Genomic DNA, 20,826 nt, shown 5'->3' with positions numbered 1-20,826 from the left:
GCATAAGGAGCGAATCTGGAACTTTGAAATAGCTGTTCCCCGGTGGATGACTCATACTTTTTTAGAAAGGGAAGGCAGTAACCCTGGCCAACAGTTTCCAGTGCCCATGCATCTAAAGTGATGCCTTGCCATTCATTAAGATGCACTGAAAGTCTGCCTCCAACTGGAGTCTTGTGAACTAAGACCTCAGAGAGGTTTAGAGGCAGCTGCAGCAGTGGCTGATGGTAAAGTAGCCACTGCCGGGCCAGTCCTAGTACCTCTTCCCCGTCCACCACAGGGAAATCTTTCTGACCTCTGATTGGACAGTTCTCTCCCCCTTCCAACTGAGGAGTAAAAGTGAAAAGGCCAACCCCTCCAAGGTGTGCCGTTGGGGTGGTTTTGTGACTATTTGCAGCACCAAGGGATTTTGCTGCTGCTTTGGAGGTTTACAGTTTCTCCAGGCTCTCATCAGCCTTGTTACCAAATAAATGTGTGCCATCAAAGGGCATCTTAAGCAGTCTGGATTGGACATCTGGAGCAAAACCGGACTTTCGGAATCAGGCAAATCTGTGCATTAGTGTATTAGCCGCCATGGCCCTGCTGATAAGGTCAACAGTGTCGAGACCTGTCTGGAGGTATTCGCACATTGCGTCCTTCCCATCCTTGACTAGATTTACAAATCTGTCTCTTTCCTCCCCTTCGGGGATATGCTCAGCCGCCATTGCTACACATTCCCAAATAGTATGAGTGAATCTGGTCAACGTGCACATAGCATTCGCTGACTTTAGGGCCATACTTCCAGCAGAGAAAACGTTCTTGGCCAAAGCGTTGTAACGCTTGTCATCTCTGTCTGGGCAATAGTCGGGTATGCATTTTGTCTTGAGGTGGATGTGGCAGCCTGTACCACTAAACTTTCAAGAGTGGGATGTTTCATAAGATAACTGGGATCACTACTGGACCCCCTGTATTTGGATGTTAGTTTCTTGTTCACTGCCAGAATTAATTCTGGCTTCTCCCAATTTGTATTTACACTCCTTTGCAATGGTATCCACAAAACTAGAACCTGGATTGGGAATCAATACCTCAAATCTTCCCTATCGGCATATCACACTTGGATTCGAGTACATTTTATTCAACTATTGCTTCTTTTTAGGAGTAAATCCATAGTATTAAGTTCCTTTATTTTGCCTTCAGGTTTCCACACATTCTGGTTTATTTTTGGTGTTTTCCAAATAAACATTCATTTTTTTATTTGCGTTTTTTGGAGTGCAACCAATAAAAAATAAAAAATTCAATGCTGGCTGTGGGACGACGTTTGCGCGTTCATTACTTGGGAGGTTTACAAGGAAATTGCTAACACTGTCGATTCGGAACATTGTAAGAAATTGTTCCTGCTCGAATCCAGGACCCTGAAGATGGGAGTTTTTTTCAGCTCTGTTGGGGCAACCTCCTATTCCTGAATACTAGAGATTCAGCCAAATAAGAAGAAGAAATCAGACCACACACTAAAACGGTGCGTGTCCCTAGCCATGAAGAAAGTGGTGACAATCAACCTTTATACCACTGAAACCGGTCGGCTTCTTTTGCAACCTGAGTAGACAAATACGGATCGGGGAGATCCCTACATCAGACCGCAGTCTGATCCCAGCCCTTGTACTATCAAAACTGGACTATTGTAACACCCTCTATGTAGGAGCCAACAAACAGGTTACTAATAAAATCCAGACCTTGCAAAATAATGCTCTCAGAGCTGCGCTGAGCATCCCCAAGAGAGAACACATCTCCACATCAGGAGAACTCACAACTGGCTCACCACCACCGACAAAATTCTGCTCAAAGTAGCCTCCTTAACTCACAAATGCCTCAACAATGCAGCCCCTCACTACCTTGCCGACAGAATAAAGAGATACACCCCCAACAGGCCCACCAGATCCGCCAACACCAACCTTCTTACAGTTCCTAGATACAACTTAACTAAAATGGGCGGTAACGGCTTCCAGGTGAAAGCGGCCCAACACTGGAACTCCCTACTACCCTCCCTAAGGACACCTCAAACATATCCCCACTTTAGGCGTACTTACAATGGTTAAAGAATAAGGACCAATAACTGACCTCGCCACCTCTCCGTTCTATCCATGTAAATATGTTCACCTGCTAACTGTATATCACTAACTACTGACCAACTTTGCTAATTATGTAAATATGTATACCTATATTCTGTATATCAATGTATCCATCTGAAAATGTATCTACTTATGTATACACTGTAATTACTGTACAGCACTGTAACCAAGCTGAGAATATTCCTGCTGCTCCTGCGCCCTCATACCTTCGGGTCTGGCCCGCAATATAAATCAATAAACAAACATAAAAGGGGATCGTGATCTTAACAAACCTAGGAACGGAGCTCATACCAAAAACAGACCTCCGAATCCAAAGAAATAGGGGTTACCCTTGACTACCAGTTGTCTTTGACTATCTTTGGTCCTGGTCTAATACTCCAAAACACACAGGTTTTTTTGCTTATTAAAATTTCTTAGTGAAGTGAATTCACAATCTCTTCTTTCATCGAAAGACAGTAAGACCAACATCCTTATTTTTAATTGGTTGCACTCCTTTGCAATGTCACATGAAAAGGAATAATAGGATCCTCCTAGGGTCCTTTATCTAAGATGTCATTAAGATCATCCTGTTCATATATTGGTGTAGGTATTTTCCACCTCATGTAATCCACCACCCTGAACATTGTAACACCCTTCAGCATGGTCAGGTCTCCCAAACTCTAATTCTGGGGACGTATCTAGTTTGCTTGCATTTTGCAGGGATTTCTGTACATTTTCTAACCTGGATTCCTCTGAGATCAAGGGTTCAGGGACCCAGGTGTTACATATTGAAGACCAAAAGGTTGTGCATCAGAGGAATGTTCTGCTTACTCAAATCAAAGAAAGTGACTCAAAAAAATCCTTTCTTGGTAGTGGTGTATACACTTTTCTATAATCCTCGAAGGTGTTGATGGTGGCACCGAAATCTTCAACACAGTCGATGCTTTCGGCATCAAGGACTTGTCCGACGCCTTTGGTGGCAAGCACTTGTTATGGTCCGTCGAGGAGTCTTTCAGCGCTTCTTCCTCGAGGAAGATTTGTCTCGAATCTAAGGATCCTTGGACTGCTCTCAAGGATTTTTCATTGCCTCCCCTGCCCGAGGCCACACAGGTTTTGCCCTTATTCTTGTCAAATTTTTCAACCTGGGCATGGCTTTTGTAAGTCTTCGAGGGGATCAAGGCCGCATTCGCGAATACTTGCATAATTTTAACTCTGAACTTCTCCCACTCAGCCAGAGAGGCTGATTTCATCGGGCATTAACTGTTCTGGGGATGACAAAGACGGCGACCTATGGTGCCTTTTCTATGAACGCTGTGAAGGTGACGAGTGGTAAGAACCACTGCGTGATCTCAATCATTTTGTCTTCTTTCGACGAAGAGAAATATTTCTCGACTCGTCTGATGACGAGCGTGAGAGCAACCGAGGCACCACAGACATACCCGATGGACATTTTTGCCCCACAATCCTGGCACTTCTCGTCAAAGATGCCGATGATGATGCCATACTTTAAGATTTTTACTCGAAGATGCTCGATAGGGAACCGAAGCGCAACGTATCCGAAGCAATAACTTTCGCAGAAAAACAGAACTAAAGCCAACGATCGCTGTGCGCGCTTCGTTTATTTATTTATATAGCGCTCAAAACCCAGAGGTATCTAGGCGCGTTACATGTTTCTTCAAGTTACATAATACAAGTCAATTAAAATAGATACGTAAAGGAACGGTTGCAAGATATTATTTAAACAGTAGATTTAACATTATTAAAACACGGGCATATACAAGCACATTTACATGGATATACTGTCATCATTCAGAGTAGCCACTTATAGATCCTGAGCAATGAGCCAGCTTTTGTTTTCCTGCTAAAGCTGAAGAATGAAGCGTCTGCTCTTAAGGTAGTAGGCAAGGAGTTCCATAACTGGGCTGCGATGACAGGAAACCTACTTCCCCCTACTTTCTTGAGCTTGTATCTGGGGACTTTCAGACAAAACAAGTGTGCGGTCCTCATAGGGCATGTAGATGTATTTCTAGAATATTTATCTCTGAGGTGTTTAGGGGCCTTGTTGGTTAGGCATCGTGGTTAAGAGTTACAGCTTTAAACTGTATCCTATCCTTGATTGACAGTGAGTTACTGTTGCGTCTGACCTCAGATGTGTTGCCTTCTTGGAATGCTTAGCGCCGTTCTTCAAGTATTATTCTGTAATAATGCTTGCTTGAGCCAAGATAGAGTGCATTACAGTAGTCTAGTTTCGAGAGAATTAGTGCTCTAGCTAGGGTAATGCAACTGGCTGTAGATAGAAACGGTTTGCAAGCGTGGATTAACTTGCAAGTATATGATGTCGCTGAGGCATTGACTTGCCTGTACATATTGAAGGCTGAGTCTAAGTAGAAACCCAAAGTTTTTACCTCCTTAGCCACTTTGATATCTATACCATCAATGTTAAATGATTGAAAATGTTTGCTTAATTTGTTGAGTCTGGTTGGGACTCCCATGAGTAAGAGCTCTGTCTTTTCATCATTCAGACAGAGGCAGTGAGATGCCATCCAAGTCTGAATGATGAGATATGTTATTCACCAAGGCCAAGTCCGTGTCATAGTCACCAGATATGGGAATGAGAATCTGGGTGTCATCTGCATAGTTCGTGTAGGTGACACCCACATTATCTAGGTCATCGAACAAAGGCTTTGTGAAAATATTGTACATTGCAGGTGAAACACACGAGCCCTGCGGTACTCTATATTTTATAGGTGATGGTTCCGCTAATGCAGTGGGTGAAAAAACTCAGATTGATTATCCAGAAAGGATTGAATACAGGCGGTTGCATCTGGGGAGAAGTGGGCTGCTGTAGAAAGGTGCTTACAAAGCACTTTATGATCCACCACGTCAAACGTGGCAGAGAGGTTTAGTAACAGGAGGAGTGAGAGCCAGTTTCCCTTTGTCCTTTAGCTCCTCGATCTGGTTTTTCAGATCTATCAAGGCTGTTTCCATGCCATGTTTGGGTCTAAAACCAGACTGCCGGAGCCCCAAAAGATTGTTAGCCACTAGGTATGTCTGTATCTGGAGGTAGGATACCTTGTCAACGATTTTTAACAGAAAGGGGACTGTTGTAATCAGTCTATAATTAGTCGGAATGTACGGGTCAAGTATAGGTTTCTTTAAAAGCATGAGGACCCAGGCATCCTTAAGGTTGTTCGGGACAGATTTTAATGATCAATTAATTAGTGTCTGATGAACGGGGCTAGGTTGCTAGCTGCTTCTTTAAATATAGATGCTGGGCAGATAGCTCCCTGACATCTGGAGGATTTAAGGGAGGCTATGATGTCCTTCACTTCCTGGAAAGAAACTGGGCAGATAGCTCCCTGACATCTGGAGGATTTAAGGGAGGCTATGATGTCCTTCACTTCCTGGAAAGAAACTTGGGCATATTTGAAATGATTGGGTGGTTTAGTAGAATCTGACTGGGATCTCTGTGGAGTAAAGGGATTTGGAAGGTTTAGTTTTTTGCTACTATTTTTACTGGTAGAAGGGATATTTTGTTGGATAATGCATTTTGAATATTTGTGCACCAGGTCTTATCCTTGGTGCACCAGGTCTTAGCCTTGGTGCACTCGTCAACTGGCTGAATAGGGGATTCCAGTTCTCTTAGGATAACAAAGAGGTCTCTTGTACTGGAGCTAGCTTTCTTAATCCTGTCATTGTATGTATTTCGTTTAGTTTGGATGATCTCCATTTTATATTTTGCTGTAACTTTCTGTAGATTGTTTTTGTTTAAATCTGTCGGGTGATTTTTCCAGAGGATTTTAGCTTTCTTTTTTTCAGCCCTTACAGTTTTGAGATTAGGGGTAAACCAAGAATTGAGGTGGGCTCTAGGTTTGTCTTTGCACATTTTTAGAGGTGCGATGACTTCTATGGCTTGAGTGATTGTAGAGTTGTATAAGTCAGGTCACCGCTGGCAGGCGCAGGATTCATAATAGGATGGAGAAGTGGAAGCAAGTTATCCACTGTTATGTTGCATTTATTTCTGGTGATTTGTGGAGACGCCAGGCGGTTAGTCCTGGTAGGCAGTGGGCTATCGTGGATAGTGAAGGTTAGTAGGTGATGATCTGTTCAGGCGTGAGGTTCAATATATGTTATTAAGGTCTCACAATTGAGGTCAGCCACCCAGTCTAAGGTTCTACCTTTAGAGTGTGTGGGCATATTTGACCCTTTGCGTAAAGCCTAGTTCCGTTATTGTGTTTTAGCGAGTGCCAAGGCAGGCTGATCATTTGGGTCATTGAGACCAAGATTAAAGACACTGAGTAATATAATTTGAGATATAGATTTAGTATTGGTTGTGAGTACTGCTGTAATGTCTTCCTATAGGGCCCGGTGGTCTATATAACAGGTGCATGGTTATAGTGCACGAACATGAGAGGGGCAGTTTAACTGTCAAGCGTTCACCTGACGTGAAGGGGGGGTGTTGACATGCTTAGTCCCAAATTAGATTTGGCAATGAAGGCAATGCCCCCACCTCTGGAAGTATCTCTATCTAGCCTCAGAATAGTATAGTTGTCTGGAATAGCAAGTGAGAGGGAGGGTCCTGCCATTGCATGGAGCCACGTCTCAGTTATTGCTAAAAAGTCTAATTATTTGGTAGTACTCAGGTTGGCAATGTCTAATGCATGGGCTACCATGGATCTTGCAGTGATAAGAGCCCCTTTGATATATGGGGATTTGTTCTCTGGAAGGTTAAGGGCATGAGATGAAGGTTTTTTGAGTCAGGTTATTATTATATATTCCCTGATTTGGGTTAATTTTGGTATTAAGGCTTTTCTTAGAACACATATTTCGGTTAGGTTTGTCATTACGGTTGGAGGATGGTATGTACTTTTTGTTCAGTCTGAATACATGCCTAAAGTTTCTAACAAAGGTAGAGCAGGGTTGGTTAGGTGTAGGCTTTGTGGCAAATCGTTGAATCCATTGTTTAGGAGTTAAAGTACAGGAGATCCTGACCGTGGAGATCTCGACAGAAATCAGGTTATTCGCTCCCAAATCTAGTTGTGGCAAGAATTTAGTCAGTTTTATGGTTTTTGACTGAGGAGGCATTACAAGATTGCCCGGTAGTTAGTTTAAAAGGTGGAAGGAAACTAGAAGGTTAACCCAATTAGAGGAAGGTGTAGGTCTAGTCATGGTCAGGGGGAGCATAATAAAAGCTTAGATTAGGTCCCACGATGTGTAGGTTTGGAGATCAACCTTTGAGTTAATATTATCAACAGTCAAAGCAGGTGTGCTGCTTTATACCATCAATGACCTCGACATCGAGACGGAGGCCTCTGAAGGACATCGAGTATACTGGCATAGACGTGCAGCACCATCTGCTGGAAAAAGTTCTGAAGCAGCTGAAGCTGAATATGGAGATGATATGAGATGAGAAATATGTGGGAGGACACAATCCATTCGAAAATACCTTTGCAATGCTTCTCGAAGTACATACATTGTTCCACTGACTTCAGAAGCATCTTTATTTTTCGCTCTTCGAATTTTACGAGATTAAATCAAAGATGAATCTCCATTTCGTCTATTTAAATCATATTTGTAACTTTTGAATGCACACTTCAATATGACATAATGGGATTACAGTATATGTTACATACAATTAAGCTATATGATCGCTCTGTGCCCACCTTCGTGAAACACAACCAAATGCTCTAAACCCAGAAATGTTCTCCCTAAAATTATGTAATTGTTCTATTCAATAATGGAAAGCATTGAGGTGAGAGCTTTCTAGACAATGGATTCTGGTACACATCAGGATTCTGTTAAAAAAAAAAAAAAACATTGTTGTGAAACAATGCATGGATTACACAACGTACAGCCCATTTGTTACGGAGTGTCTGTTTGATTGCATAGGTTCTTTGTGGCAGTTGTGCCTATTTATAGAAAAAAGAAAGCTCTCACCTTGCCAGTAGTGGCATAAAGGATTATGCTATTGCAGTCATCCTGAGTAGGGATCTGAAAGGAATAGAAAGGCAGCTGCATGTCGCTTTACACATTCCCTTTGATCGGATAGTATCTATTACTAGGGGACACACCTTAAGGATGCACATTAAAATAAACAATGCATTAGACTCTCAGGAAAATGAGGGAACTCTGCAGCAACCACATATGTGAAGACTTAACAGTCCCAAAATATATATTTCTAGTGGCTCAATATATTTATAGTGGCTCATAGAGACCTTCAAATACAATGATGGTATAAAATTGCGAAGCAGGCAAGAACGGTCTTGAAAGTGATGTAGGAAACTACAGAAATGAGTTCCCAGAATGTAAACAAACTAGAAATCAGAAATGCAACAGGGAAAATGTCTGAAGTGAAAGATGTAATTAAATATAGAGGGAAAACACTGTATTACTCTCTAGTCCACAGTGCTACTGAAAGCAGAGGTGAGTGGGGATACATTTTGTTGTGAATACAAGTCAATTAGGTGAGCAGCAACTCGATACTCTCAAGTAACCAACCTTTGTCACCCATAACATTCTCATTTGCAATTTATTGCATTCTGTAACTCCAATAAATTGGCATTTTACAACTGGTGAAAACAATCTTGCATACACCATGTCTAACAAAGGAATGTGCAGGGACACAGTTTACGATGTTCCTTAACAATATTATCCTTTTGCTCCGCCCAAAATGGGGCAGGAAGATGCACATACCACTTGATGGATATATCCAATAATTGTCTTACTGTATGTTTCGCCCTAAGAAAATGCATTTTTTTAACCACGTCTGAAGTTCATCAAATTTATTCCATTTCTCACAATGACCATTGCGGAGCACAATATTGGCTGTTCTATTTCATAACTAGTTGCCCCAAGAGGAGGAATTTGTACCTACATTTCTGTGGCTTTTATTTTTATTGTTGAATCAGTTTGGGAGGACAGCTTTCCATTTTTAACTTACTCCCCCCACCCCTACAGATATTCTTTCCCAATCCCCCCCCCTTAAAACTGTTAAGCTCAATTGCTGGCCACATCTGCTTACCGGAAAAAGTAAGTCTTTCAACCTTAGGCATTTTCACTATTTTTGCAACAGGGAATGGGGCAGGTGAGGGCCATACTGAAATGTGAGATTGGACTAGGGTGCCATATGACATGAGTGAGACAATGCCGCTACTGGCTTTGCTTTTATCTGAAGACTAGTCTCCGCTAGAGGTGTTTAAGGGACAGGCTTCTCTAGTCTCGTTTTGCCCTTTGTAGTAATTGTTGTTAATCCATTTCTTGTTGCAGTGCTTTTCACCATTTTGAAATCTTTTATATTGATTTTACTATTACTCGTGTTTGATAGGTTAGAAATCACACCTAATTTGTTGGCAGGCCCTCATCCTAACTTACTTTGTGCTAATTTGTAAGTGCGAGTTAAAACAGAGTACTCTGGTACTCTGCACACACTACAAGCCTCACATAACTACATAACCCAGATAGGCTTGTAGTTCTGTGACATGCATTTATTCCCGAACACGGCGCGAATGCGCCTGTGCGCACACGACAAGCCTAGTCTGCACTAGTCCACGCTGGGACGCTCTCGCTCTTGCAGTGTTTCCAGTTCTCTCTAAGAAATGGGCTTAGCCGAGGTACTTACTGCAATTGATGCAGCTACTCAGAGTAAATTCACTAAAGAATACTATAAATGGTATTAATAAATTGGATAACATGCCAGAAGTTTGTGACGATGATCGTGCAGTGGAGGATTTAGGCCTGCCTTACCCACTAATCCTACTAAATCCCCCCCTTCTAGTCTAATACATTGAACAGACTTTCCTGTTCTAAGCCAGAGCACCACTGCTGAGATTCTAAACCCTTCCCCTCTATCGGTATCCCCTTTATTGGAGAACCCATAATAACTAATTCTGATACCAACATAATAACTGACGCAGAAACTAGTGAAACTGGGCCCAAGAGGTTGTTCACTCCTCATTCTGATTTTAAATGGCTTCTCTTGAACACAAGATCACTAGTGAAGCATGCTGTGGAGATTGTGACACCCATGGAAGAAAATAACACTGACATATGCGCTTTCTCAGAAACCTGGGCACATTCAGCTGCAGGGCCCTCCCTTAACCTGGCCATCCCCCCAGGATATGGGATGATTAGAAGTGACAGGAAGGAGGGCAGGGGCTGAGGTGTTGCTTTTATTCATAAGGAATATTTTAACAATTGGGAAACTAAGGGACACATCATGGAAGGTGTTGACTCCCTCTTATATCAAAGTTGGCTTAAAAGCTGAGAGTACAAACCTCCTACTGTAACTATAGATTTCTTGACAAACATCTCTAGTTTTCTTCTTTCCTCTCTTAAAACCAACTCAAATTATTTGATTATGGGAGACTTCAATCTCTGGCTTAATCATAAGGAAGACAGAGACGCATTTGAACTCCAAAATGTACTAGACGTGTTTGGATTTAAGCAATTTATCCATGTACTTACCCATAATCTGGGTTATACTCTGGACTGGGTTGCAGGGCATAAAATCAGATCCAGTGAAGTATCGGTTTTACCATGCTCCTGGTCTGACCATTCTTTCGTTTGGTTCTCCATTACCACGGACCTCCCAAAAAAACGTAAATGTTTGTTTAAAGGGCACAGAAATCCTATCCCGCAACTTAAAAAATATCAATATTGATAAAGTTGAACAACTATTGCACACCCCTCTTAATTCCTCTAAAGCAAATACTCCAGAGGAGCTATCTAGGATCATCTCATTAAATTTGGAGTTGAGTGCTAATATATTAGCTCTGCTCAAAAAGAAAATACCCAAGGTAGAAACCAAGCGTAACGCCTGAATTGCAACTTCTGAAATCACTGACTCAAGAATTTCCACGCTTGGAAATCTAATAGGACACAGGGGCACCTTAGCAAATACAAGGTTGCAGTCACTAACTGCAAAGGAGCTATCCAGGCTAAAAGACATTTCTTTAATAAAACAATACCAAATTCCCAATTATATACTAAGGAACTCTTTTGTATCCTAAAAGAGAAGGAGTCCACTGATCATTCTATACTAGAGAGGAATATCAAAGATAAAGAAATATGGTGCAACGTGATGCAATAAGCCATGCATGACAAATTACATACTATTAAAGGAAAACATTGCTGAAAAAATGAAAAATATAAAGCATAATGAACACAAAACTTCAAAACGGTTTATGAGAGATCCCCACTTATTCCAGTCTTTATCATTTCGCCAAACTCGGTAGAAGAAGTAGATATCATAATCAAACAACTTAAAGCCACCAAGTGCAAAAATGATATTCACTTGTTCCCCTACCTTATTAATTGCAATCTGCAAACTCATTAATGCCTCCATAACAGGCACGGTACCTCAAGATCTTAAGAAGGCTTGGGTCATGCCCATTTTAAAGAAGCCAGGTCTGTCAGTTGACCTTCCTAATAATTATAGGCCAATCACTAACACAGCATTTTTACTAAAGATCCTAGACTGAGTGGTTTACCAACAGATCTCAGAACACTTAAAACATATCCTATACTAAATGACCATCAGTCTGGGTTCTGTGTTAGTTTTGGAACTGAGACGGCTCTTTTGGAACTCAAAACCAAATTTCTGGCTCACATGGATAAGAAAGAAGCTTCCTTGCTTATGCTGCTTGATCTCTCCGCAGCGTTTGATCTGGTGGACCATTCAATCATGTCCACCATGTTACATGAGGTCGCTAATTTCTCCCCCTTAGCCATTAAATGGGTCTCTTCTTTCCTTTGCAATCATGACAGTAGGGTGTTCTGTGGTGAGGCTGAATCTGCGCCCATTACCATCACTTGTGGGGTGCCTCAAGGGGCTTGCACCTCTGTGCTTTTATAATATTTTCACCGCCCCTCTATTTGCCATGCTGGATCAAGATGGCGTGATATTTACCAATTATGCAGATGACAGGCAATGTGTCATCCTGTTAGCTAGCTCGCATGATCTCGATGAAGTTGCTATTACTAAAGTCTTTGCCATTATTGAAACCTGGATGGTTCATAATAAACTGGCCCTTAACAAATACAAAACTGAGATTTTAGCTATTGGCTCAACTCACATGCTGACAAAACTTGGCCCAATTCACGATAGCTTTCATCTAGGTGAGGAAATGATCACTCCCTTAAAAAAAAGTGAAGACGCTAGGCGTCACATTCGATCAAAATGTTAGTAGTCTGGTCTCATTCTGCGCTTATTATATAAAACTATTGGCACATCTAAGACCCCTTATTCCACAAGACAATGGCAAAACTATTGCCAGAACAATTATAGGTGCAAACACTGATTATTGCTCGGGTCTGCTAATGGGTATAGACAAAGCTGATCGAAAACAAATTCAAGTCTGTCAAAATGGAGCCATACGAATTTTTATGAGACTCAAGCTCAGAGACCATGTCACGGCAGCCAGACACACTTCACTGGCTACCTGTGGAGTCTAGGATCTTATTCAGAACCCGGACAATAGTACAAAAATGCAGACAGGGAAATGTGCATGTCAGCCTACAGCATGTACTCCCTGCTAGAATGAATGGCAGAGCTTTGAGAACAAATAATCAGCATCTGTTACTCGTTCCAAAATGCAAAACTGTCAAGGTTTTCAGCTCAGCTTTTTTTTGTTGCTATTGGGCCTAAAGTCTGGAACTCTCTTCCGCCAGAGCTAAGAGGAATTGAATCTCAGGAGATTTAAAAATAAACAACAGAAGACCTACCTTTTTAACTAATATTGCTGTTTTTCTTTTTGTTTTTATCCTGATATTATGGTTTTTAACTGTGTTTAAGTGTCTTTTGTAGTGGTTTTATTTGTTAATTGTGATGTTATGTCTTGTAGCGCCCTCAAGCCTCAGGGTCCATAGCCGCGCTATATAAATATTTAAAATAAAGTAAAGTAATTTGCATGTCGATCCATTTTATTCAATTGAACCGACCCAACAATTCCAAGCTGGAAATGAATGGAGAAGTTGGTGCCTACTCCTGATACGGAGTCAGGTGGCAACCCTAGGTGGACACTACAGAATTTCTATGATGTAGGTCCCAACGCAGTGATCACGAGTACTTATATGTGTTCCTGCCTAAACGATAAAGTGGAACAGAGTGCAGCATTTCAGGAAGTTCAACATGTTAGTTTTGTTGGTAGTGTAAATGCAAGGTGAAAGTTTAGCTTATCCATAACACACAAAAAAGAGGAGGTGCAATTAAACAATATCTGAGCATATGTAAAGCAAACATATAATGGCATTGGGGAATTTGACTAGTTCCTATTGACTTTGTCTGTGCAAAATAGTGGTCATTTGCTCATGGATCCCACAGACATGGAGTAGTGGGGAATTCTCCCTATTAGTTTATCCAGGAGATATATTTCAATGTCTTCTCCAGAAGAGTTGGTAGTAGTGCAGATTCAGTAGCAGAGCTTCAGTCCAGTATCAGTCATACGGGAATTGATTGCTTATTACTCAAGTTAAGAGACTATTGACTGATATGTCATTTACAATGTGCCTATACACAAAGTATTTCAAGGCGCAAGATGGCAAGGGCAGGGGAACAAGGGATGACGAGACAAAAAACCTTACTAGGCCTAGTATCATTTAGATCGTGCAAGCACGCACACATGAAAAGATCTCATTTTAAAGCTTTCAAGAGAAAAAGACTGATTTACAAATGAACAGTTTTCCATTGACCGTAAAACCAGCATTGTAAAGGTATTTTTCTCTTTAGTGCTTTAAAATGAGTTTAATATATATATATATATATATATATATATATATATATATATATATATATATATATATATATATATATATTCAGGGGTTTTCACCCCCAGGGCCTCCCACACACAACACACTCACTCACCAGTTCTCCTCGTCCTGTGCTTCTGGGTCCCGCTGAGCCCGTCAGCCCCTGCGCGCACACTCTTATGCGGCAGGGGCGTGAGAGTTTAATATAGAAAGACTGCTCTGTGCGATCACAAACCGATCTTTATAAATCGATTCAAAAAAGGTTACTTGACCTATAACAGACAAGAAGTGCAAGGAAGAGGGTATGGGGAGAAGTGCACCCAGAGCAGCAGGGCCCTGAATTAAGTGCAAGGAAGGCTGGGACTCCAAGGGGAATCACAAACCGGTAGTGAAAAGGAGGCCCGGCAGCAGTGCAGGAAAACCGGCAGGCAAGTGCAGGGGGACTGGACTATAGGGGTGGGGGGCTGGTGTCCTGTAAGCCCCAGGAACACCAAGCAGCCAGTCAGCAGAACGGTGCAGGTGCAAAGGAAGGTTAGCAGGGGAGTGGAAGAGAGAAAGAAGAGGAGAAAAGGAGGGTCTTGAGGAGCTTCTGGAACTTGAGATCCGGCTCAAGGCAGAGCGAGACAGGGAGGCCGTTCCAGGGGGAGGCACCTGCAGAGGAGAGAAATCTACCCCCCAATCTCTGCTTGGAGAAGCAACTCACCTGCAAAGAATTAGAAGTAGACAAGCGGTGAGGTCTAGTAGGAAGGTACTTAGGAAGCAAGAGATGGAGATAGTGAGGACCCCTGCCCCAGAAAGCCTTGTGGACGATGTAGAGGGTCTTGAACTTGATCCTTGCAGCCACTGGGAGCCAGTGGAGGGATGTCAGGGCCAGAGAGATGCAGGCCTTGGGCTTGAGACCAAAGATAAGTCTTGTGGTCATGTTCTGGATGAGTTGTAGAGGGCAAAGAGTAGAGTTAGGCACAATGATAAATAGGCTGTTACCTAGAAGTCCAGCCTAGAGAGAATCAGGGTTCTGGAGACAGTGAGCTTCTGGGGGTAGGCAGGAATGGGAGAATACCTCTAAGGAGGTGGAGCTGGAAATGGGCCTTTCTAGCAAGGTCTGTGATGTGTGGAGAGAAGGAGAGAGTGGAGCTGAAGATGACCCAAAGGTTTTTTGCCTAACAAGAGCGTGAGGGCATAGGGCCCAGGGAGACAGGCCAGAGTGAGAGGAGAAAAGCCAGAGCAGGGGTCCCAATGAGAAGGATCATAGTCTTACTGGCATTAAGGCAGAGATTATTAGAGGCACACCATGCCTGAATAGCGGATAGACAGTCAGGGATGAGCGAGGAGGCGGAGGAGGAGGAGGCGGCTGAGGGTAGCCTCAAAGAGAGCCAACACTGGAAGTTAGTGGAAAAGGTAGAGATCAGGTAGACACTGAAAAGCAGGGGAGAGGATAGAGCCCTGGGGAACACCACATGTGGAGAGAGAGGTGGTAGAGAGGAGGGACCCAAATTGAACCTGGGAAGGTTGGTCCAAGAAGAAAGAGGTCAGATACACCAGAGCCTGATCAGTGATGACCAGGGTATCGCAGAGACGAGTGATCAGGATGTTGTGTTTCACCATGTCAAAATCAGAGGATAGGTCAAGGAGAATGAGGACAGAGGGAGAGCTAGAGTCAAGGTTGGAGAGTAGATCTTCACAGGAGCTCAGGAGATCAATTTCTGAACTCTGGCTGCTCTGAAGCCAGACCGATGGTCATGGAGATAACCAACAGCTCTAGTGTGGAGCGTTAGCTGGGAGATAGCCAACTTCTCCAGGAGTTTGCCCAGGAAAGGACTGAGAGATTGGGTGATAGTTTGCCGGAATAGAGGGTTTGGCAGAAGGCTTTTTTACCAGGGGGTGCACAAGGGAGTTCTTGAGAGGAGGGGGGGAAAGCTCAAGTGGCAAAAGATTGATTGCAGAAATCGGCCAAGGCTGGAGCGAGAGAACCAATTTTGTCCTTAATATTTCTGGAGGAGCAGGGGGGTCACCCTTTTGCATGAGGCTTCCTAGACCGGACTTGTCTGGAAACATCATTGGGTGTGACATGAGAGAGGGAGGAGAGAAGGAGAGGGAGTGCGGGTAGCCCAAGGAGGGCCTGAGAGAGGGGTAGAGGGTGAGAGAGGAGAATAGGCTGACAGTGCGGACAAGATGTCCTGGGTTTTAGTGGTAAAATGAGAGGCCAGGGCTGTGAAAAGGGCTTAGATAGGTGAAGAAGAGGAAGATACTACAAAAGGATTGGCCAGTTCTTTGCAGATCTTCAACAGTTCAGTCGTGTTGTTTAGAGGCCGCAGAGATGTGGGATTGAATATGTACCCTCTTTTTAAAGAGGATGGAGAGTCTGTATTGCCTTTGGAGTAGACGACAGGCTAGTTTGTCAAAGGGTACACCCGAAGCTTCCCATTTCCGTTTAGCTGCTCTGCACTTGCGTTTCCGAGCGGCCAGATCAGAGTCGTACCAAGAGTAGCACTTTTTTGCAGGCTTCATGTTGGTTCTATTAGCCATTATTTTCCTGGTTTGTTTGCTGAACCAACCAGAACAACATGTGGCAGAAGTTGTAGCACATGGCAGAACGAGGATACTCAAGTTTATGCTTTGTATTTAAGGTGTTATAGAGTTCACAGACACTTCACAAGGACAATAGGTTCTACTTCCGTGGGTTAGTCCCCAGGGGACCTTTCACTGTCCTCACCTCCTCCCTCTCGTCACCTTCTCCGTCTCCTAGTATAGGGTGTCTACCCTTCCATTCCTTTAGGGCACTTTCTCCTACTCTCTGCTCGCAGTGTTGTCCACCCTTTATTTCTCTTGTCAAGGCATCAGCCCTTTCCATCTTTGTCTTCCCCATGGACAGAGCCTTCATCTTCACCTTCTCTGTTTTTCCCCTCATCAAAGGCCTAGACATTTGCTTCCTCTGCCCTTTTATTGACTAGGGCTGTGGCCAGGTCTCTATTCACCTGTTGTTTAGTGGTCTCTTCAAACTCCTTCCTTTTCTGTGTTTCTGGTGTCCAGTTTTCAGTTTTCTGTCTCCAGGTTTTTCCAATCAGTGCCTCCAATCAAGGTCGTAAAATCAGCCTCTCACCATCAGGAGTTATAACCCACCACTCATCTCCAGGTTTTAGAATCTTCCCAGCAATGTTATCCCTCCTCTGAGTCTTGCCACATTCCTTCACTCTAGATCTTATAGCCAGCCAAATAATCTACCTCTACTCTGTGGGTTTTACAACCTGCTCCTCCACTCCAGGTTTTAAAGCCAACCCAGGAACCTTTCTCTGCTGCAGCAATCTTCTTCCTCTTCAACAACACAACTTGCCTTCTCTGTACAACAAAACTTCCTTACACCTTTATAATTGGTGCTGGCCCTTATATAGTGTGTGGACGGAGTAGCTTCTTGCTTCTTACTTATTTGCCATAGGGGTCAAATGACCGCTCTGAACATACTCCATGGGAGGGGCACTCAGCAGTCCTGAGTTCATGGGTGAAGTCTTGAAATATGGAAGCCAACATCTACTTCAGCCTGTTTGTTTCTGGTGAGGAAGGAGATGCTTGTTTGTTCACCTGCCTCAGACTGGGCAGTTTCTGTTCTCTGAAATTGATTTTGGCGACCTCTGTGTCAAACAGCTCACAGTATGCATTACTCCTGTGGTGCAGTGCTGGTATCCTTTCCCTTACTTTTAATGGAGAATAAAGGCTATTGATTCGGTCTCCATTGTGCTGGTAATTTTGAGAGAGATTTTTCTTCCCCAGTATTCCTGGTAATGTGGGAAGGTAATGGGGCCCTGCCTGTGTATCTATTAACTGTATGGGCGAGGACAGGGCTTCCCGCTGCCACTAGAGATATCAAATGGGTGTCTGTCAGGTGCAAGCTCCAAAAAACAGCTCCACTGAGGGGGGCGGGGGGGGAGGTGAAAACCATTCAAGTGGGTTACCCAGTCTCCCTCATTACCTTCCTGATTACAAATCTGTAGTCCTGTCCTCGTATTCCTCTGTTGAGGGGAAAGGGAATTATGGGAGATGTAGTCCCTTTCTTGTTGGCTTGTTACCATCTGGCCCCAGGATGCATTTTCCAGCCTTCATCATGGCCTATGTGATCTGACTGGGTCTTACATTTGGTCCATAGCCTTTCTGGTAAAGCAAAACCACTGCATGGATCCAGTCCAGGTTTTGTTCAAAGGGAGAATAACGGAACATGTTTATTTCTAGGTTGTTTATCCCAAAGGGTTTGGTCTATGACCGGAGATGCACATTTACTGCAGGTAGCTGCTGTTGGGAACTTGGGGATACCATATCCATGTCAATGTGGCAAAGTCAAGTTGGTCACTTTGCACATGTTGCATACATAAAGCTATACACCACACAATGACGCACTCATGTATAAGGAAAAGGCTGCATAGGCTTATGTGTGATGATTTAACTTTCTTCATTATAGGAAAGGCACTTCACTTTAACGGATAATGCTGCACGTATGTTTCTAATCTACAGTAACTAAACACATGATTATAAGACTCCTCAGATAAACATAAGTTCCCCAACACTGAACAATTTAAATATGAAGAGGAAATCAAATTTAGCTTTCATTCCCACAGAGGAGGGCTGGCAAGAATATTATGACAAGCGAATGATTGAAAAAACCTTCACTCCAAAAACCACATGCTGTCTGCAAAGCTGAGTGGCTCTACATTCGGGTCAGATTTGACCCTGTGCTATTTTCTTAGCCAAAAAGAGACCGTTTTAATCTTCACAGCTTAGCACAAGCACAGCCATGTACATTTTAACAAACAACATTTTATAGACATCTTGAAAAGCATGCTAGAATAGAAAATGGGCAACTTACATCGTGATTTTGTTCTCCAATCTGCTCTTTGATACGCTGCAGGGTCCAATCGGAGAGCAGCTCTGGGGTCATGGCGTTGAGTTGCCCTCTAATAAGGCCCTGAAGTGGGTCAGAGAGCGTCTCGGACATTAGACAAACAATTGAAAGTTCATTCCACAGAGAAAAATGTTGAGATGAGGCAACATTATGAATAAATTACACTGTTCATGGGGTGCATCAGAACTGGGGAGACTAGACTAAGATGTAAGGGGTCAGTGTGGGCAATCAATTTACAACAGGCATGCAAAGGGTCAAAGCAGATTATTTCTTTAGTCAGTGCAGCAAATTCCAGTCTACTGAAGGGTGAGAAACATTGCATAGGTTTTCATTGCTGGATCAACCAATTCCATTATCTCTGTGTCCCTTTTGCTTGTCAGAGAAATCATTAAGGCGATCTGCCTCCCAAGAGCACACTTTCAAATATGACAATGCATTACTTACCGTAAAAGCATTTCTGATGGTTGTATCTGCTTAGATTCACATGCTGTGCATAGGTCCGACATCCAGTGGTCACTGCGGAGTATTGCATTTTGTTTTTCGTAGTCGAAAAGGGGACGTCGACAGGCGTGTCTGTAACACTATCCCTATAGTGACGTGCGTTGTACCCACAATCCCTCACGCGTCGAGGTCCCTCTGTTTGTATTTTTCTGCCCTGAGGGAGCCTTCTAGACGTGAGTACAGAAAAGAGAGAAATATAGGAAAGGATGTCTATGTTCCTTCCATCCGAGCGGGGAGGAAGGGCGGGCGCATGTGAATCTAAGCAGATACAACCATCAGAAATGCTTTTACGGTAAGTAATGCATTGTCTTCTGATGTTTGTTAATCTGCTTAGAATCACATGCTGTGCATAGACTAGCGAGCAGTACCCGGAGTTGGCGGTGGGTTATGAGAAGGAACAGTAGAGAAAAGATGTCTTAATACTGCCTGTCCCACCTGGGAGTCAGATCTAGAGTGTGCATCTAGACAGTAGTGTTTTGTAAAGGTGTGCACAGAACTCCAGGTAGCCGCTTTGCAGATGGACTCAAGGGGAACATTTGCAATGAATGCTATGGAAGCCCCAGTGCCTCGAGTGGAATGTGCTCTTGGCTTGAAGGGTAGTTCTCTCTTAGCAAGAGTGTAACAGAGAGTGATGCATTGTACAATCCATCTAGATATAGTGGACTTAGAAACTGCATCTCCTTCTCTTCCTGCTGCCACCGAGACAAAGAACTGATTAGTCTTTCTCAGTGTTCTGGTTCTTTCCATGTAGAACATGACAGCTCTGCGTACATCTAGTGTATGCAGACTTTTTTCTCCCAAGCTGGAAGGGTTTTGAAAGAACGTTGGTAGTTCTATAGACTGGTTTACATGAAATTTCGAGATGAATTTTGGTGCAAACCTTGGGTGTGTGCGTAGAACCACCTTATCCTTGTGAACTGTTACGAAGGGGTCTAGTACAGAAAGAGCCTGTAGTTCACTTACTCTCCTAATGGAGGTGATAGCTATTAGGAAAGCAGTCTTAAGAGTGAGGTATTTAAGAGTTGCCTTGTGCATGGGTTCGAAAGGAGCGCCCATGAGTCTAGAAAGTATCACGTTTAAGTCCCATCCGGGAGCTAGGTTAGCTATCGGAGGGTGTATTCTCTTTACCCCCTCCATGAAGGCCTTGATAACTGGTATCTTCCACCACGACACTTTAAGTTGGGAAGTGGTGTATGCAGAAAGTGCTGCTAGGTGGACTTTAATGGAATTAAACACTAGACCTGAATCCACTAAATTGGTCAAGTACAGAATAATGTTAGTGGGAGAGCAGTCAACCGGGTTGATGTTCTTACCTCTACACCAGATGACAAATCTTTTCCACTTGCTAGAATAGCAGTGGCGAGTATTAGGTTTTCTGGCTTCCCTGAGGATGTCCATACATCTTTGTGGGAGTTGTAAATGTCCAAATTCTATGATTTCAGGAGCCAGACTGCTAAGTTCATGGTCTGAGGGCATGGATGCAGTGTCCTGCCCTTGTCTTGTGATAGCATGTTGTACGGGCAGGGAAGTTTCATTGGGGGAGATAGGGACATCTCCATCAAGTGAGCGAACCATGGCTGCCGGGCCCACATTGGGGCCACTAGTATCATG

The 20,826-nt window shown here is 43.2% G+C and overlaps 1 protein-coding gene across 10 annotated transcripts in view; it reads right to left on the bottom strand.

The window, feature by feature from the left end:
* The window catches only part of MEF2D (myocyte enhancer factor 2D), a 1,898,135-nt gene that overhangs the window by 126,213 nt on the left and 1,751,096 nt on the right, over positions 1-20,826 (bottom strand). For 8 of the 10 annotated variants that reach the window (XM_069607157.1, XM_069607149.1, XM_069607151.1 and 5 more), the window contains one exon: positions 18,679-18,777. The exons of the other annotated variants lie outside the window; for them this stretch is intronic. In XM_069607157.1, coding sequence (XP_069463258.1) covers positions 18,679-18,777 — 99 coding nt within the window. The remainder of the gene's footprint in view (positions 1-18,678; positions 18,778-20,826) is intronic. 10 annotated transcript variants of the gene reach the window in all.

The sequence above is a fragment of the Ambystoma mexicanum genome, chromosome 1p (genome assembly GCF_040938575.1).
Source record: "Ambystoma mexicanum isolate Mex_15411 chromosome 1p, UKY_AmexF1_1, whole genome shotgun sequence".
NCBI classification, from domain to species: Eukaryota; Metazoa; Chordata; class Amphibia; order Caudata; family Ambystomatidae; genus Ambystoma; species Ambystoma mexicanum.
Note: the sequence above shows the minus strand (reverse complement) of the source record. Positions and strands in the feature narration are given on the sequence as shown.